The sequence below is a fragment of the Salvelinus fontinalis genome, chromosome 20 (assembly GCF_029448725.1).
Source record: "Salvelinus fontinalis isolate EN_2023a chromosome 20, ASM2944872v1, whole genome shotgun sequence".
NCBI classification, from domain to species: domain Eukaryota; kingdom Metazoa; phylum Chordata; class Actinopteri; order Salmoniformes; family Salmonidae; genus Salvelinus; species Salvelinus fontinalis.
In genome coordinates, this window is record NC_074684.1 from 27,361,728 (window position 1) to 27,381,781 (window position 20,054).

Below are 20,054 nucleotides of genomic sequence, written 5' to 3' on the forward strand. Positions count from 1 at the left end.
AACATTTTATAGGAATCGTTCAGTTAGTGATTTAAATACACTGCTCAAAAAAATAAAGGGAACACTTAAACAACACAATGTAACTCCAAGTCAATCACACTTCTGTGAAATCAAACTGTCCACTTAGGAAGCAACACTGATTGACAATAAATTTCACATGCTGTTGTGCAAATGGAATAGACAAAAGGTGGACATTATAGGCAAATAGCAAGACACCCCCAATAAAGGAGTGATTCTGCAGGTGGTGACCACAGACCACTTCTCAGTTCCTATGCTTCCTGGCTGATGTTTTGGTCACTTTTGAATGCTGGCGGTGCTTTCACTCTAGTGGTAGCATGAGACGGAGTCTACAACCCACACAAGTGGCTCAGGTAGTGCAGCTCATCCAGGATGGCACATCAATGCGAGCTGTGGCAAGAAGGTTTGCTGTGTCTGTCAGCGTAGTGTCCAGAGCATGGAGGCGCTACCAGGAGACAGGCCAGTACATCAGGAGACGTGGAGGAGGCCGTAGGAGGGCAACAACCCAGCAGCAGGACCACTACCTCTGCCTTTGTGCAAGGAGGAGCACTGCCAGAGCCCTGCAAAATGACCTCCAGCAGGCCACAAATGTGCATGTGTCAGCATATGGTCTCACAAGGGGTCTGAGGATCTCATCTCGGTACCTAATGGCAGTCAGGCTACCTCTGGCGAGCACATGGAGGGCTGTGCGGCCCCACAAAGAAATGCCACCCCACACCATGACTGACCCACCGCCAAACCGGTCATGCTGGAGGATGTTGCAGGCAGCAGAACGTTCTCCACGGCGTCTCCAGACTCTGTCACGTCTGTCTCATGTGCTCAGTGTGAACCTGCTTCCATCTGTGAAGAGCACAGGGCGCCAGTGGCGAATTTGCCAATCTTGGTGTTCTCTGGCAAATGCCAAACGTCCTGCACGGTGTTGGGCTGTAAGCACAACCCCTACCTGTGGACGTCGGGCCCTCATACCACCCTCATGGAGTCTGTTTCTGACCGTTTGAGCAGACACATGCACATTTGTGGCCTGCTGGAGGTCATTTTGCAGGGCTCTGGCAGTGCTCCTCCTTGCACAAAGGCAGAGGTAGTGGTCCTGCTGCTGGGTTGTTGCCCTCCTACGGCCTCCTCCACGTCTCCTGATGTACTGGCCTGTCTCCTGGTAGCGCCTCCATGCTCTGGACACTACGCTGACAGACACAGCAAACCTTCTTGCCACAGCTCGCATTGATGTGCCATCCTGGATGAGCTGCACTACCTGAGCCACTTGTGTGGGTTGTAGACTCCGTCTCATGCTACCACTAGAGTGAAAGCACCGCCAGCATTCAAAAGTGACCAAAACATCAGCCAGGAAGCATAGGAACTGAGAAGTGGTCTGTGGTCACCACCTGCAGAATCACTCCTTTATTGGGGGTGTCTTGCTAATTGCCTATAATGTCCACCTTTTGTCTATTCCATTTGCACAACAGCATGTGAAATTTATTGTCAATCAGTGTTGCTTCCTAAGTGGACAGTTTGATTTCACAGAAGTGTGATTGACTTGGAGTTACATTGTGTTGTTTAAGTGTTCCCTTTATTTTTTTGAGCAGTGTAGTTCACCTTACATGCAAGTTACAGCACTGACATCTTTATGATGAACAAGAGGTGAACATTCTCCTACATCGCTACCTAGGTATATTCAGTCCAAAATAAAAGCCTGGGGCTGTTGTGTTTTTTTACTGAAACCTTTATTTAACTAGGTAAGTGAGTTAAGAACAAATTCTTATTTACAATGACAGCCTAACCCAGACGACGCTGGGCCAATTGTGCACAACCCTATGGGACTCCCAATCACAGCCGGATGTGAGGCAGCCTGGATTTGACCCAGGGACTGCAGTGATGCTTCTTGCACTGAGATGCAGTGCCTTAGACCGCTGCGCCACTCAAGAGCCCCTGAGTGTTGTGTCGTGTTTTGTTGTGTCGTGTTTTGTTGTGAGACAGGCTACATCCCAAATGTTACCCTATTCCCTATTCAGTGTGCTCGACTTTTGACCAGGGCCAATAAGGCTCTTGTCAAAAGTAGTGCACTATGTAGGGAATAGGGTGCCATTCGTGACATATCCGTTTGCCTGTATGGACTGTGGCGCCGGTCAGATTGCTAGTGAAGAGCTCTTGAGAGGGAGTGGACGACCAGCAGCCAGGCAGCCAGGCGAGGCCACGCTTAGACGAGTAGACAAGATTTCCAGAGTGCCACTGTGCCATGGGATTAACATCTGTGCCACTGGCTGCAGGGAATGAAACTCTTGTACGTCCCAAATGGCACCTTATTCCCTATATAGTGCACTACCTTTGACCAGAGGTCATAGGGCTCTGGTCAAAAGTAGTGCTTGGTCAAAAGTAGTGCACTAATGTAGGGAATAGGGTGCAATTTGGGATGCAAACCATGTGCTGCTCTAGGCTCACAGAGCATGTCTGTCTGTGGGTATGAAAGAGGTGGAGAGTGCACTGAGGAAACAAGGGAGACTATCCATTGTCCAGGGGAGGATGGATGACGGTTCACAATGCTCCTTCCTGAGGATCTGAGGTTGAAGGAGACTACTGGAGTCTGCAGGCAGCATTCTTTTACTGGGATACAATGGTCCTTCAGCTCAGGGTTGTCAAATCAACCATTGAATATCACTGTATGACAGTTCTATAGGATAAGGCACGACTAGTATCCTTATGAGGAAAGTCATTATCTAGCGTATATGTTATTTATTCTTCCTGCGAAGGATGAGCATAACACAAAGGACATAGTATGGTTTCAATGTGGATATCATTCTGGATCATATATCAGAGGTATAGTAGGTGTTTTTCTTCTTCCCCGAAGGTCACTTCTTCATCCCCCCCACTGTGTAGGAAAGAAATTAACACAAAAACATGTGCTTTGTCTTTGACAACCTCAATCATGTTCTATAAAGAAGGGAAAACCACACTTGAAATGGTTATGGTTTAAATCAACAAGTAAAGAATGCTGAATATGTGGAAGAGTTACAGTCAGGACTGGAGTTCCTACAGATGTAGGATTTTAAATTGAGCCAGTTTGCTACATAGGGAAAATAATCCTGAATCGACAGGATTTGGGAATTATTATGTGGATTATAATTAATGGACATTTTTTGTAGGGATTGATACATTTTTTGTTAGGGCAAATCAAGTCTGAAATTACAAAGTCTTAAAATATCTTTAAACCTTGAATACACTACAAATTTGCATTTCTCAGCAACTAAAGACAGATTAAATTAATATCCTACATTTGTAGTTTTGTCAGGAGGTACAGTGCCTTCAGAAGGTATTCACATCCCTTGATGTTTTCCCCCAAAAATGTGTTACAGAGATGTTGTATCACTGGCCTACACACAATAACCCATAATGTCAAAGTGGAATTATGTTTGTAGAAATGTTTACAAATTAATAAAAAATGAAAAGCTAAAATGTCTTGAGTCGATAAGTATTCAACCCCTTTGTTATGGCAAGCTTAAATAAGTTCAGGAGGTGGCTTCCCAAGTGGCGCAGCTCTCTAAGACACTACATCACAGTGCTAGAGGCGTCACTAGAGCCCTGAGTTTGATCCCAGGCTGTGTCACAGTTGGCTGTGACCGGGAGACACATGAGGCGACGCACAATTGGCCCAGCGTCCGGGTTAGGGAAGGGTTTGGCCAGCCGGGATTTCCTTGTCCTATTGTGCTCTAGTGACTCCTTGTGGAGGGCTGAGTGCCTGCAAGCTGACATCAGTTGCCAGCTGTATGGTGTTTCCTCTGACACATTGGTGCGGCTAGCTTCTGGGATAAGCGAGCAGTGTGTCAAGAAGCAGTGCGTCTTGGCAGGGTTGTGTTTCGGAGCATGCAAGGCTCTCCACCTTTGCTTCTCCTGAGTCTGTACGGGAGTTGCAGCGATGGGACAAGACTGTAACTACCAATTGGTAAAATAAAAGTTCAGGAGTAAAAATGTACATACTAAGTTGCATGGACTCACTATATGTGCAATAATAGTGTTCAACATGATAGTGTTTAACCTCATCTCTGTACCCCACACATACAATTATCTGTAAGGTCCCTCAGTCGAGCAAAGAATTTCAACCACAAAGACCAGGAAGGTGTCCAATGCTTTGCAAAGAAGGGCACCTATTGGTGGATGGATTTAAAAAAGCAGACATTAAATATCCCTTTGAGCATGGTGAAGTTATTAATTACACTTTGGATGGTGTATCAATACACCCAGTCACTACAAAGATACAGGTGTCCCACCACTAAGGGATTTCACCATGAGGCCAATGGTGACTTTAAAACAGTGTCAGTTGAATGACTGTGATAGGAGAGAACTGAGGATGAATCAACAACATTGTATTTATTCCACCATACTAACCTAAATGACAGTGAAAAGAAGGAAGCCTGTACAGAATACAAATATTCCAAAACATGCATCCTGTTTGCAATAAGGTACTAAAGTAAAACTGCACAAATATGACAAAGAAATTAACTTTATGTCCTGAACACAAAGCGTTATGTTTGGGGCAAATCCAACACCACACATCACTGAGGTACCACTCTTCATATTTTTTATCATAGAGGGGGCTGCATCATGTTATGGGTATGCTTGTCATCACCAAAGACTAGGAAGTTTTTTAGGATAAAAAGAAACAGAATAGAGCTAAGCACAGGCAAAATCCTAGAGGAAAATCTGGTTCAGTCTGCTTTCCAACAGACACTGGGAGACAAATTCACCTTTTAGCAGAACAATAACCTAAGCACAAGGCCAATACACTGGAGTTGCTTACCAAGACGACATTTAATTTTCCTGAGTGACCTAGTTACAGTTTTGACTTAAATTGTCTTGAAAATCTATGGCAAGACTTGACAATGGCTATCTAGCAATGATCAAAAATCAGCTTGACAGAGCTTGAAGAATGTTTTTAAGAATAATGTGCAAATATTGCACAATCCAGGTGTGCAAATCTCTTAAAGACTTACCCAGAAAGACTCACAGATGTAATCCGTGCCAAATTTGATTCTAACATGTATTAACTCTGGGGTGTGAATACTTATGTAAATTAGATATTTCTGTATTTAGTTTTCATTACGTTTGCTAAAATGTATAAAAACTTGTTTTCACTTTGTCATTATGGGGTATTGTGTGTAGATGGGGTGAGAAAGAAATCTATGAATTCAGGCTATAACACAACAAAATGTGAAATAAGTCAAAGGGTATGAATACATTCTGAAGGCGCTATAGATTATCTGGATGGAGGAGCCCTGTCTAGAGGGTCTAAGAAACTGTGAGACTGGAGGTGGAGCAGGTTGAAGAAGAAGAAGATTACCTTATTGTCCAATGGACACGGATGTCCAACGGAAACTTATTTCAACCCCTCAAAAAGAAACAAATAGACATACAGATGTTGTCACTGCATGTCACTATTCCCCCCCCCCCCCCCCCCCCCCCCCACCACCACCACCATTCCACCTCCATTACTGCATGTAGGTTCAAATATCACTAGTAAATGAGAACATTCTTGTGTATTAATCACAGGTCCTTTGTTGCCCAACTGCTCCCCTCTGTGGACAAAGCACTCCCCTAACAGCTCTCCCATGTGCCCCTGCTGCCTGTTCTAAACTGAATGAGGTTAATGTTAAGGAAAAAACAAGCTTTTTACAGACACTCGTTTAACTGTCATTTGTCTGTTAAACTAGTCAATGGATATTCAAACTCTTAACCTCTAAACATGTTTAGATTTAAATAGATATGATCAATACATTTTTTCTTAATTAAATTAAAGACCTACACCTTCCTGAAACAACTGACGAAAAAAAAAACGTTTTTCTAAAATGCTCAATGCAAATAAATTAGATTCCAATTATTAAGTGCTCAAATTACAAAATATGTGTAATATTGGTTCTGCGAGCAGGTAAGGGATGTACACAGTGGTTTTAATACAAAACCCCTGTGAAGACTGTAGGCATCTTTATCCCTTTTCATTAAGGCATATACTGCCATCTTGTGGCTAAAAATACTACATAGTTGTTTGATGCTCAGCTGCTGGTTGACTTAATAGAGCCCCACAGTGGAGGTGTCATAATACCCATAAAACGCAGACATCCCTGAAAGCTCCTACATGTCATCTCTAGCTGACAGCTTTGCTAACAGGTATTGTGTCAATTTAAAACGTGTCCAAGAAAGTTCACAGAATTGTCCATTTAAAGAAATGTAGCCAATGTGTTAATTACTACATTTAGCTAACATTACATGGTTAATCCAGAGATTCTTACCTTTGCCTCGATTCGGCAGTCTCGTCTAGATCATCCTGGCATTTGTAATTCTTTATGAGACTCACATTAGCAGCTGATTAACATTTCATTTTGGGGGGTAAATACAGGTGAATATATTGATAAAAGTTGCCTTGTCCTAATGAGATTTACACGGTTATCAAAACTTCCCGCCAAGGTAAGCCTTCACGAAACACAGCCCTTATTTGAACTGTTTCTAAAATCCCAAAATGGGAAAAAATTATGGTGGAAAAACGATTAGAACCATTTCCCTGTTTGACCGCTGGGTTTTATGGGTATTATGAATCATACTGTGGTACTCTTTAAGGAATGTGAGTAACATTATAGCTTATAAACCTATTATGTGTTATTTATCACTTCAAAGTTGTGCTTGAAGTGCATGATGAGTGTACAGTTATCCACTGACTACAACATGTGTTTTAGAAGACTACAGTGAGTACAGATATTTTATGTGCAAAGTATCTGGAAAACTGGTTACAAATATTTAGAGAGAGAGTAAGAGAGAGAGGGAGAGATGGAACGAGTGGGGTTGCACAGAGGAACCTTAGGATAAGGACCCCCTCCCTGAAAAGATGCTGCATGAATTTGTAATTATTTTCCCCCTTGGGAGGTAACAATGGGATGTTTGAAAGCAGACACAAGTTGGGTTTTATTAGGGGTGCCTCCCCATCCCCTCCACAAGGCCAGCTGCCCATACGGAATACAACGTGTCCAACAAGGGTCACAAAAGAGCCAATTGACAGACTTTACAAAACCTCAGAGATACTTATTCCTTATCCTTACTGAGAGATGAGCTGACCAAACTGACACAGCTGAAATAGAAACAAAAACGTCCACAGCTCTCCATCCACCACTGCCACAACATCCCCTCTATGTTCCATGCTGTGCAGCTAAACATCCACAGCTGCACTCTATTCTATATTTGGGGGATTCTTTGTGAATTGATAAGCAATGCAGTTCTGTGAGAAATAATGTAGTTTCAATTGTGTTTATATTGACTATGATTAATTTGTTGCAACAGAAAACATTATTCATAGTAATAGAGAAAGTCAAATGGGTATTTTATATAATTACAACAGAGGATGCTTCGTATTTTTTAACTTCAGAATGTATTAATATCCATACATATACAATCCTATAAGCCGTACACAGGGTTGGATAGGTTACCTTCTAAATGTAATCCGTTACAGTTACTAGTTACCCGTCCAAAATTGTAATCAGTAACATAACTTTTGGATTACCCAAACTCAGTAACATAATCTGATTACATTCAGTTACTTTTAGATTACTTTCCCCTTAAGAGGCATTAGAAGAAGACAAACATGTATGTTACCAATTGAACGACTTCTATTGCAGGATAAAATGTAAAAGTTTACATAGCTGGCCGTACATGGATGTTACATTTGACTTTATGGATTGGTTATATAGGCTTCTTCTAACCCATCGCTTTCTACTACATACATACATTTCTAATACATAAGATTAAATTATACCTTTACGTTAATATATATAATTCATATGTCCACAAACTGTAGCAACTACAGATTGCTCCATTAAGTCTATCCAAAGAGTGCGAGTTTGAGCATGTGTCCATCAGGCCAATGGATGTATTTTTTATCAGCATGAATTAGACTCAGTAATAGAAGCCAGACTTGTATTCCATAGGCTGGGATCCGCACTATGCAGCTGCTGCAAGAGCGCATTTTCACTGGCTGTCCACTGGTTTCAAAAACAATGATTGATAGGCAGGTTAAACTTCTTGAATTCAACCATTATTGGGTTCAAATATGCATTTAGATTTGTGAACAACCATCCACAACAACCACAATCTGTAAGTCGCAAATAGCTAAATGAGAGCAGCAGTGTGATTCACATCAATGCACAATGTAGATATCAACAATAAGTGATATCCGTATCGCCGTAGACTACACCACTGCTGTCGTCCTTACCTCCAAGCGTTTATTCAAGTTGGATAGTCGCACCATTAGAAGACATAGCTTGGACTGTAGCCTACAAAAGTCCATTCCTCCTCTTTTCCCGCGATCCATCAAACACATTTGGTGTGTCGTCATAGGGGTCTCTGACCTCTGGTCACACTCGCTCAGGTGGAACAAACTTAAATTGTATATTTTTTCAATGCTGATTTAAATGTCATTGAGAAAACAGAGAAGTATCAAAGATTTTTTTAGCAAACATACTTTATGAATTTAAAAGTTATCCTGGAAGTAATCATCTAGTATTCTAGTTTTTCAGAAGTATCTGTAATCTGATTACAATATGTTGGCTTGTAATGTAACAGATTTGTAATCTCTTACATGTAACGGATTACACCCTGGCCATATATCCCTTTTCAATCTCAAAATGTAAGGAAAATATAGCAAACAGTCCTATTTGTTGTAGGCACGTGCATGGGGCGTTTTTCCTTCTGAGAAGACTGTGTTTGCAATAGAGATTCACTTCAGGGTTGTTTCTGTTTTTCCTTTGTGATTCAATAACAAACCTGACCGGAATTAGATACAGGAAGACATAAAACATGTTTTGCACGATCTGCTACTTAAAAAAAGTAACTCGTATTCATCTAGTTTTGTGCGTAACTGCATCTATACGCATATAACAATTTTAACAAATAATGAATAAGTTACCCTAAATGAAGTGTCTATTCGATTCCCCTTATTGGACCTGTATAAAAGTAATTGAATGTAGTTAAATGAATAACAACCACATCAAACTGACAAGGTTTATTCACGGCCATAAATATATAAGTTAAATAAACAGTACACCAAAAAACATAAATTAATTCATAATATGAGCACTTTACAACAGACAACATTTATTTATAACATTAATTTAGCAAACATTATAAAACGAACGGAATCTCACGAGGCGTAACATCGTCCAGACCTCATGGGCCACCTCATAATCAACTTTGATGTGAGTAAAATAGAGGTCATCATTTCAATCCAAATCAGGAAAAGTTGTATTTATGTTTTTCGAATCAAAGTCATTTGAAGTAGGCCTATCCATCTTCTACCAAGTCCATTGGTACATTTGCGCCAAGTGATGCAGACTGGGCAGTTGTGACATGGCGTCGGGGCTGTAGTGAGAGCGCATATGCATGTGATGGAGAGAATAGGCGCTATACGCAGAGAAAGGTATTCCAGCCCTGAACGAGGCCTCGAGTTCCTGAGTTTTGCTAGTGTCACACGGTTTTCCATCACGAATTAAAACCGGAATGGCCACCCGTCTTGGGGACACGAGATGAACCATTTCCATACCCTTCTCAGCGCGTGCTCTCTTCATTTTATACCGGTGATTCTGGAACCAGATCTTCACCTGGGTCTGTGTCAGTCGTAGTGCGTTGGCAAGCTGCTCCCTCTCCGGCGCAGAGAGATATCTCTGTTGTCGAAATCGTCGCTCTAGTTCATATGTTTGCGCTTTGGAAAACAGCACCCTCCTTTTCCTCTTCTTTCCAGAGTCACTGCTGTCAACTGCGGTGTCTCTGTCGATATCTTGGGATTCGTCCGCGGAGAGCTCTGGAGATTTAGGTTCGTTTCGAGAATCAACTGACAAACCTGTTTAAAATGGAAAAATCGTCTGTGTGATTATTATAAAAGATGGACAATAAATACAGTGAAAAAATATAGTTCATATTTCATCATAGCCCATGGTTAATCTGAGCAAAGAATGGAAAATATTGAAGAGATCAGCTATACAATCTAAAACAATGGCCTATTGGTGACAAGGGCTAAACTATGACGATTACGCGTGGATAATTACGCAAGGAGACTTGCATTAAGCACGTATATTATTACACATTCTGATTACGCATGAATAAACTACTTTAAGAGTAGACTAATAAGTTAAACCCATAAGAGATATGCCTAACTAACTAAAAATGAAATAGTGAAAACGTTAATGCAAAGGTTTTCGTTTTCATTAATGGCTTATTTGATAACGAATTGAAAGGATGATATGACTAGGAAGTGGACAAATCAATTATATACCTCGATGATTATGAAACGAACTTTTTAAAGAGCTACTCACGTGAATATTGGATGCTGTTGCAGGAGGCAAGCCATTTTGAGTAGGAATTACCACCACCATCACACAAAAGGCTCTTATAGGGCACATTTCCAGCTTTTTCTAAAGATGGATTTTGCGTCATAATCTCACTAGTTTCCTCCTCGTTCTCATCCTCGGTCTCCTCCGTTCCAGAACCTCCATTGGTGTCAGGAAGATCCAGAAGGTCCTTTACAGAGAAGCCCATCTTTGTGTTGTTGAACGACATGGTGTGAGAAAGTCTGTGGTGCGCGTTGTAACAAGAGTTCGTTTTTATCCCTGCTGCTATGCTGAATCAGTCAAACTGAACAAGAGGACACTATTTCAAAATGAGGTTAAGATGATATTCAGGCCGTGTCCTTTGGGTTCATTCAAGCCAAACGAAGAATTAATCCTGGCATGCAGTGTGCTAGTTGTTCACCGCTGGCTCGTCGAGATGGCTCCAATGTGTTGGTCATGGAGGAGCGCAGGAGTTTATGGAGAGGAGAGGCTCATGGATGCTGCACGACTAGAAGCACTTGCATAAAGGAAGCAATCGCCCGTCGGATTGGTCTATATAAGGTTAGTTAAAACACTGAACCTGCAATGGAAAATGAATCGGAATAAGCCAGGGAAAGACTGAACGCGTGTAGGAGGTCCTTGGAGTCAAGTGGATGAAGAATATTTGTGGGTGTGACATGCTAGGGTTTGGGGACATCCAAATCTCTGTCATTGGTGCTTCAGAAATGTGATGACTGGTATTATGGGACAGATAATTACCGAGATGGGGAGGGGCGTTGTTGCATGTCATTTACACAAACAACTATACTGCATTGCTTCAAACCATTATAATGTATCGCTTCAAAGCAAATACATATCTATTTAGGAGCAAAAACACCATTTAAAGATGTATGTTATTAGTCTACGTATCGAAGTTTGAATTGTGGGTGTTTAATATGGATAACTCATGAAGACCTTTTAGGTCAATATTTTGGTGCAGGCTTAAGTCAAGTATCCTAAGGCTTATCATGGATGAAACATAGCCTGACTCAGAATGTTGTTTGACATCTCTGCAAGGCGTTTATTGTAAATAGGCTAACTACATTTGGATAAATACGTTCTAATAAATTCCGTTTATTGAGTCTTACATGCGGAACTTGCAGTAGGCTGAAATTATTCATGTTGGTCATTTTCTCCTTCATTACTATCCTCATTATTACCATATTATATAATTGTTCTGATCACTATAATTATTTGTCTCAGACAAACTACAGCATGCATCCATCCATGCATTGGCTAGACTATCCATAGCTAAACAATGTAATACAAGTAGGCTATATCCCTTTGGAATATTAGTCAACATTTCTTCATAATAATAACACGTGTTTTATTGCAGCAATTTATTTTAAATTCACGGGAAATCGAATGAGAAGCCGTTGAGTCAATATAACACGCAGAATATCGTGTTCATATTATTTCGTTTTAGATCTTTTTATTCTGATGTCTCTCCCCTTTTCTATGCTCCACTGCCCTCATCTAGTAGGCTATGTGATGTGGGTGACAATGATTCTCGTTCTCAGCGAATCCTCCGGGAGTCCTGGGTGGTCAGGCTAAGCAAACACACGTACAAACCGATTGCTAAGCTGCGGACAATGGGGAAAATGTAGACAAATGTCCGGCTCCTTTTGGAAGTTTTTGTGTAGGCTAAGATTTTGCATTTATTTCGGTTGCAAGATAATAGATGATTGACGCCCCCTTACAATGTGCCGTAACTGTTTGGAATAAATCCGAGGTTGCCCCTAGTTGTCATGGTATTCAACTGCTTTCAATGGACTATCTCTTCATTCATCTCTGACCGCCCAGCTTCGCTACCTCACACACACACACACACACACACACACACACACACACACACACACACACACACACACACACACACACACACACACACACACACACACACACACACACACACACACACACACACACACACACACACACACACACACACACATATTATTATTATTGTTGTGTTATAACTATGGCACCGCTTGTTTATTTGTTTGACCAGTAACGGGTTTCTTAAACCAATTTAGACTGACTGAGAGGCTATCGCTTACAAGACTACTTCACTGATATTTACATGTTTACTCTCTCACTCACAGTGTACACACCATGGGAAAAACAATCTGTATGGTACACACTAGTGCCTATAGGGCCTAAAGAGGGTAAACAACTCTCACTGAGCTCATGCACGTTCTGCTCCCCTGCTTCCTGAGATACCAGATCACTTTCTGAAGGGTCTCCCCTCAAAATGTACACAACTTTATTCCGGGACAAATACAACCTTTCTGTAATTGATATAGGATGATCAATGGTTTATTAAAGTACACATATTTATGATCTTTGGTGAATGTTTGTAGCCCAAATGGATGTTTGTCAAGTTTGGGGTCAATGTTTGCCAGATTGTAAACCTTATTTGTTATTATTATACACATTATGATACTTCCTAATTGGTTTTTGGAAACTACTGAAGAATTTTCACAATAGTTAATTGGGCTCAGTCCAAGACAGAGAAATCATGGCCAAGCAGAAGCTTCTCTGTGTTCTCAAAGGAGCAAGCAGGTTCTTAGTTAAAGGTGAGGTTATATTCTAACCTTTAGGGTCAAAACAAGCCAAGGACATTGGACACAACAATAAACATCCTTCCTAGGGCCAGGGGGAAAACAGTATTGTGATAACTAATGCAATACTGTATCGATTCAACGGTTAAATGACATGTTATCAGATATATTCTGACGTTGAGGATTTGTCAGGCAAAAAGTTTTTATATTTAAAAGACCTTAGTATAGTATTCCAAATGTAATCCATTACAACAACAATTAGTTCCATCCTATTGCGGAACTGAGTTGCAATGGCCTACACAAAAAATGGTGAGGCATATATAATCACAATATGTATGTAATCGTGACCTATGGTTCATCATATAGCATGATGGCCCTGCCAGCCTTATTCTGTATGCTGGCAGATCCCTGTTTTATAATCAAATCGACCCAGACAGAATATTGAGAGAAGAAAAGCAGTGTGAAGTGGTGTCAGGGGCAGAGCTCCTAGGTAGACCTGTCAAACTGTTACTATTACTGGCTGCAAGAGGGAGGAGGAACCAACTGCCTGCCTGGTAAGCACAGGCGAATAAACACACACACACACACACACACACACACACACACACACACACACACACACACACACACACACACACACACACACACACACACACACACACACACACACACACACACACACACACACACACACACACAAAAGAAGATATCCTGATGCCTAGTCACCTTACCCCTATATATATCTACCCCTACCACTCCAATAGCCCTGCACATTGTAAATATGGTACTGGTACTGACCCTCTATATATCTTCTTACTTTCCCATGTTCTTCTTATTTCCATTCATTGTGTGTTTTTGTTGTACTTTACTTAATTTTATAGTATAATATTTTTTTAACTTCTGATATTGATTACTACATTGTTGGAAAAGAGCTTGCAAGAAAGGTATTCCACTGTACTTGTGCACGTGACAACACAACTTCAAACTTGTCTGCCCTAAACCAATCCCATCGTTGCCTTTAGAAGTACTTACTTGTCAATGTTAGGTGAAGAGGGCCACCTACTGGCTCACACTGACACTGGCTTACATCCCCCAGTAGTAGTATTCCCCATAAAACTCTTCTCAATTCAAGTTAGCAGGTGGCATAATTCAACTAGACTAGAGCATGGTCTACGTGTCGACATGTCAATCATTCATTCAATGATGAAAGAAGATGAAAAGTTTATAGAGTGCAGTTGGTTAAACCATAGGGGTTTCAACAGGAGATGTGTGAGGCATAATAAATACAAAAATCACAGTTGAAATACTAGCACTGCACCATCCGTGTAATTCAACCCTCTACATCTGCGAAGCATAGAGTTATGCAAAATAGGCTCAAATAGGATGTTTAAATCCACTGTCCGAAAAAGACTAGGTCTTGCGTTTGGATAAGAACTGTAATGTACATGTTAGTCCAGATGGTGGCGCCTTTGTATCAATAATACACTGACAGCAGGCAGTCCTAAAACAGTAAGGGAGAATCTCAATTGCATACATGCTCCTCACATCCTCTCTCCTCAGATCCCTTTTTCTTTCTCATCCCATGGGTTTTGAGAAGGGCAATTGAGATTCTCCATAAGAAAACGGTTTGCTGTCAAGATGACTGCAGAGCAGTCAAAGGTCTGAAGCGAAAGACTAGTACATTTCCTTCAGATTGTGAAAAACAAGTTCAATTCACACGTTCAGTATGTGAAATATCCCTGCAATAATGTAGAACAACAAATATAGATTATTGGATGAGGCCGTTCTGACAGCAAGTCTGACTGCTTTGGCATCAGGAAAGGTTCATACCAGACAGAGAGAGCAGCCTGTTTAACCTCTTGTAGAGAACATGTCCTAAACATCCTGCAACAATGTCATCAATTTACTCTCCCTTATCTACCTGATCCGAGTCTCCCCTCAGACTCTGAGGCGCTCCTCAGGTTCTCACCACCATGAATGAAGAGAGCACACATACAGGGGGGAAAGGAACAAAATACGTTTTGGGAAGGCGATTGTGAATTTGATCTGAACAAATAGAGATTTTAAACGGAAATTAATTGATTTATCTCTGCTGTTCCCATACAGTTCATGTTTTTCTGTACAGCCAGGTCACCCATGATACAAGTCATTATTTGACATCCATGCATGTCTGAGGACTTTAGAAGATGCCGTGGGAACCCGCCACTAGGGGCAATATTAAGTGCTGTTACCTTCAAGTAGGTTTCGGTAAACATCAGCCTCTGATTCCAGAGGTTGCAAGTTCAAATTCAGCGATAGAAAGTTGTTGTTGATATTTTTGTTTTAAGCCGCTAACCAGCTGTTTCTGCCCTGTAGTCTTTAGGGTTAGGGCTATACTATACTCACCACTAACCAGCTGTTTCTGCCTGTAGTCTTTAGGGTTAGGGCTATACTATACTCACCACTAACCAGCTGTTTCTGCCCTGTAGTCTTTAGGGTTAGGGCTATACTATACTCACCACTAACCAGCTGTTTCTGCCTGTAGTCTTTAGGGTTAGGGCTATACTATACTCACCACTAACCAGCTGTTTCTGCCCTGTAGTCTTTAGGGTTAAGGCTATACTATACTCACCACTAACCAGCTGTTTCTGCCTGTAGTCTTTAGGGTTAGGGCTATACTATACTCACCACTAACCAGCTGTTTCTGCCTGTAGTCTTTAGGGTTAGGGCTATACTATACTCACCACTAACCAGCTGTTTCTGCCTGTAGTCTTTAGGGTTAAGGCTATACTATACTCACCACTAACCAGCTGATTCTGCCTGTAGTCTTTAGCGTTAGGGCTGTACTATACTCACCACTAACCAGCTGTTTCTGTCTGTAGTCTTTAGGGTTAGGGCTATACTATACTTAACACTAACCAGCTGTTTCTGCCTGTAGTCTTTAGCGTTAGGGCTGTACTATACTCACCACTAACCAGCTGTTTCTGCCTGTAGTCTTTAGGGTTAGGGCTATACTATACTCAACACTAACCAGCTGTTTCTGCCTGTAGTCTTTAGGGTTAGGGCTATACTATACTCACCATTAACCAGCTGTTTCTGCCTGTAGTCTTTAGGGTTAGGGCTATACTATACTCACCACTAACCAGCTGTTTCTGCCTGTAGTCTTTAGGGTTAGGGCTATACTATACTCACCACTAACCAGCTGTTTCTGCCCTGTAGTCTTTAGGGTTAGGGCTATACTATACTCACCACTAACCAGCTGTTTCTGCCTGTAGTCTTTAGGGTTAGGGCTATACTATACTCACCACTAACCAGCTGTTTCTGCCCTGTAGTCTTTAGGGTTAAGGCTATACTATACTCACCACTAACCAGCTGTTTCTGCCTGTAGTCTTTAGGGTTAGGGCTATACTATACTCACCACTAACCAGCTGTTTCTGCCTGTAGTCTTTAGGGTTAGGGCTATACTATACTCACCACTAACCAGCTGTTTCTGCCTGTAGTCTTTAGGGTTAAGGCTATACTATACTCACCACTAACCAGCTGTTTCTGCCTGTAGTCTTTAGCGTTAGGGCTGTACTATACTCACCACTAACCAGCTGTTTCTGTCTGTAGTCTTTAGGGTTAGGGCTATACTATACTTAACACTAACCAGCTGTTTCTGCCTGTAGTCTTTAGCGTTAGGGCTGTACTATACTCACCACTAACCAGCTGTTTCTGCCTGTAGTCTTTAGGGTTAGGGCTATACTATACTCAACACTAACCAGCTGTTTCTGCCTGTAGTCTTTAGGGTTAGGGCTATACTATACTCACCATTAACCAGCTGTTTCTGCCTGTAGTCTTTAGGGTTAGGGCTATACTATACTCACCACTAACCAGCTGTTTCTGCCTGTAGTCTTTAGGGTTAGGGCTATACTATACTCACCACTAACCAGCTGTTTCTGCCTGTAGTCTTTAGGGTTAGGACTATACTATACTCACCACTAACCAGCTGTTTCTGCCTGTAGTCTTTAGGGTTAGGGCTATACTATACTCACCACTAACCAGCTGTTTCTGCCTGTAGTCTTTAGGGTTAGGGCTATACTATACTCACTACTAACCAGCTGTTTCTGCCTGTAGTCTTTAGGGTTAGGGCTATACTATACTCACCACTAACCAGCTGTTTCTGTCTGTAGTCTTTAGGGTTAGGGCTATACTATACTCACCACTAACCAGCTGTTTCTGCCTGTAGTCTTTAGGGTTAGGGCTATACTATACTCACCACTAACCAGCTGTTTCTGCCTGTAGTCTTTAGGGTTAGGGCTATACTATACTCACCACTAACCAGCTGTTTCTGCCTGTAGTCTTTAGGGTTAGGGCTGTACTATACTCACCACTAACCAGCTGTTTCTGCCTGTAGTCTTTAGGGTTAGGGCTAAACTATACTCACCACTAACCAGCTGTTTCTGCCTGTAGTCTTTAGGGTTAGGGCAATACTATACTCACCACTAACCAGCTGTTTCTGCCTGTAGTCTTTAGGGTTAGGGCTATACTATACTCACCACTAACCAGCTGTTTCTGCCTGTAGTCTTTAGGGTTAGGGCTATACTATACTCACCACTAACCAGCTGTTTCTGCCTGTAGTCTTTAGGGTTAGGGCTATACTATACTCACCACTAACCAGCTGTTTCTGCCTGTAGTCTTTAGGGTTAAGGCTATACTATACTCACCACTAACCAGCTGTTTCTGTCTGTAGTCTTTAGGGTTAGGGCAATACTATACTCACCACTAACCAGCTGTTTCTGCCTGTAGTCTTTAGGGTTAGGGCTATACTATACTCACCACTAACCAGCTGTTTCTGCCTGTAGTCTTTAGGGTTAGGGCTATACTATACTCACCACTAACCAGCTGTTTCTGTCTGTAGTCTTTAGGGTTAGGGCTATACTATACTATACTCACCACTAACCAGCTGTTTCTGTCTGTAGTCTTTAGGGTTTGGGCTATACTATACTCACCACTAACCAGCTGTTTCTGCCTGTAGTCTTTAGGGTTAGGGCTATACTATACTCACCACTAACTAGCTGTTTCTGCCTGTAGTCTTTAGGGTTAGGGCTATACTATACTCACCACTAACCAGCTGTTTCTGCCTGTAGTCTTTAGGGTTAGGGCTATACTATACACACCACTAACCAGCTGTTTCTGCCTGTAGTCTTTAGGGTTAGGGCTATACTATACTCACCACTAACCAGCTGTTTCTGTCTGTAGTCTTTAGGGTTAGGGCTATACTATACTCACCACTAACCAGCTGTTTCTGCCTGTAGTCTTTAGGGTTAGGGCTATACTATACTCACCACTAACCAGCTGTTTCTACCTGTAGTCTTTAGGGTTAGGGCTATACTATACTCACCACTAACCAGCTGTTTCTGTCTGTAGTCTTTAGTGTTAGGGCTATACTATACTCACCACTAACCAGCTGTTTCTGCCTGTAGTCTTTAGGGTTAGGGCTATACTATACTCACCACTAACCAGCTGTTTCTGCCTGTAGTCTTTAGGGTTAGGGCAATACTATACTCACCACTAACCAGCTGTTTCTGCCTGTAGTCTTTAGGGTTAGGGCTATACTATACTCACCACTAACCAGCTGTTTCTGCCTGTAGTCTTTAGGGTTAGGGCTATACTATACTCACCACTAACCAGCTGTTTCTGCCTGTAGTCTTTAGGGTTAGGGCTGTACTATACTCACCACTAACCAGCTGTTTCTGCCTGTAGTCTTTAGGGTTAGGGCTGTACTATACTCACCACTAACCAGCTGTTTCTGCCTGTAGTCATTAGGGTTAGGGCTATACTATACTCACCACTAACCAGCTGTTCTGTCTGTAGTCTTTAGGGTTAGGGCTATACTTTACTCACCACTAACCAGCAGTTTCTGTCTGTAGTCTTTAGGGTTAGGGCTATACTATACTCACCACTAACCAGCTGTTTCTGCCTGTAGTCTTTAGGGTTAGGGCTATACTATACTCACCACTAACCAGCTGTTTCTGCCTGTAGTCTTTAGGGTTAGGGCTATACTATACTCACCATTAACCAGCTGTTTCTGTCTGTAGTCTTTAGGGTTAGGGCTATACTATACTCACCACTAACCAGCTGTTTCTGCCTGTAGTCTTTAGGGTTAGGGCTATACTATACTCACCACTAACCAGCTGTTTCTGTCTGTAGTCATTAGGGTTAGGGCTATACTATACTCACCACTAACCAGCTGTTTCTGCCTGTAGTCTTTAGGGTTAGGGAAATACTATACTCACCACTAACCAGCTGTTTCTGTCTGTAGTCTTTAGGGTTAGGTCTATACTATACTCACCACTAACCAGCTGTTTCTGCCTGTAGTCTTTAGGGTTAGGGCTATACTATACTCACCACTAACCAGCTGTTTCTGCCTTTAGTCTTTAGGGTTAGGGCTATACTATACTCACCACTAACCAGCTGTTTCTGTCTGTAGTCTTTAGGGTTAAGGCTATACTATACTCACCACTAACCAGCTGTTTCTGCCTGTAGTCTTTAGGGTTAGGGCTATACTATACTCACCACTAACCAGCTGTTTCTGCCTGTAGTCTTTAGGGTTAGGGCTATACTATACTCACCACTAACCAGCTGTTTCTGTCTGTAGTTGTTACGGTTAGGGCTATACTATACTCACCACTAACCAGCTGTTTCTGCCTGTAGTCTTTAGGGTTAGGGAAATACTATACTCACCACTAACCAGCTGTTTCTGCCTGTAGTCTTTAGGGTTAGGGCTATACTATACTCACCACTAACCAGCTGTTTCTAACTGTAGTCTTTAGGGTTAGGGCTATACTATACTCACCACTAACCAGCTGTTTCTGCCTGTAGTCTTTAGGGTTAGGGAAATACTATACTCACCACTAACCAGCTGTTTCTGTCTGTAGTCTTTAGGGTTAGGGCTATACTATACTCACCACTAACCAGCTGTTTCTGCCTGTAGTCTTTAGGGTTAGGGCTATACTATACTCACCACTAACCAGCTGTTTCTGCCTTTAGTCTTTAGGGTTAGGGCTATACTATACTCACCACTAACCAGCTGTTTCTGTCTGTAGTCTTTAGGGTTAAGGCT

General features: G+C 41.8%; 1 protein-coding gene across 1 annotated transcript; it reads right to left on the reverse strand.

Annotated features, from left to right (window-relative positions):
- Positions 1-9,031: 9,031 nt before the first annotated feature.
- On the reverse strand, positions 9,032-11,048 carry LOC129817612 (homeobox protein Nkx-2.2a-like). Its single transcript, XM_055873042.1, has 2 exons — positions 10,353-11,048; positions 9,032-9,880 (listed from the first exon to the last, which is right to left on the reverse strand). Exons 1-2 carry the CDS (start codon positions 10,594-10,596, stop codon positions 9,336-9,338), a joined length of 789 nt encoding a protein of 262 aa, XP_055729017.1. The 5' UTR covers positions 10,597-11,048; the 3' UTR covers positions 9,032-9,335.
- Between the last annotated feature and the right edge of the window lie 9,006 nt (positions 11,049-20,054).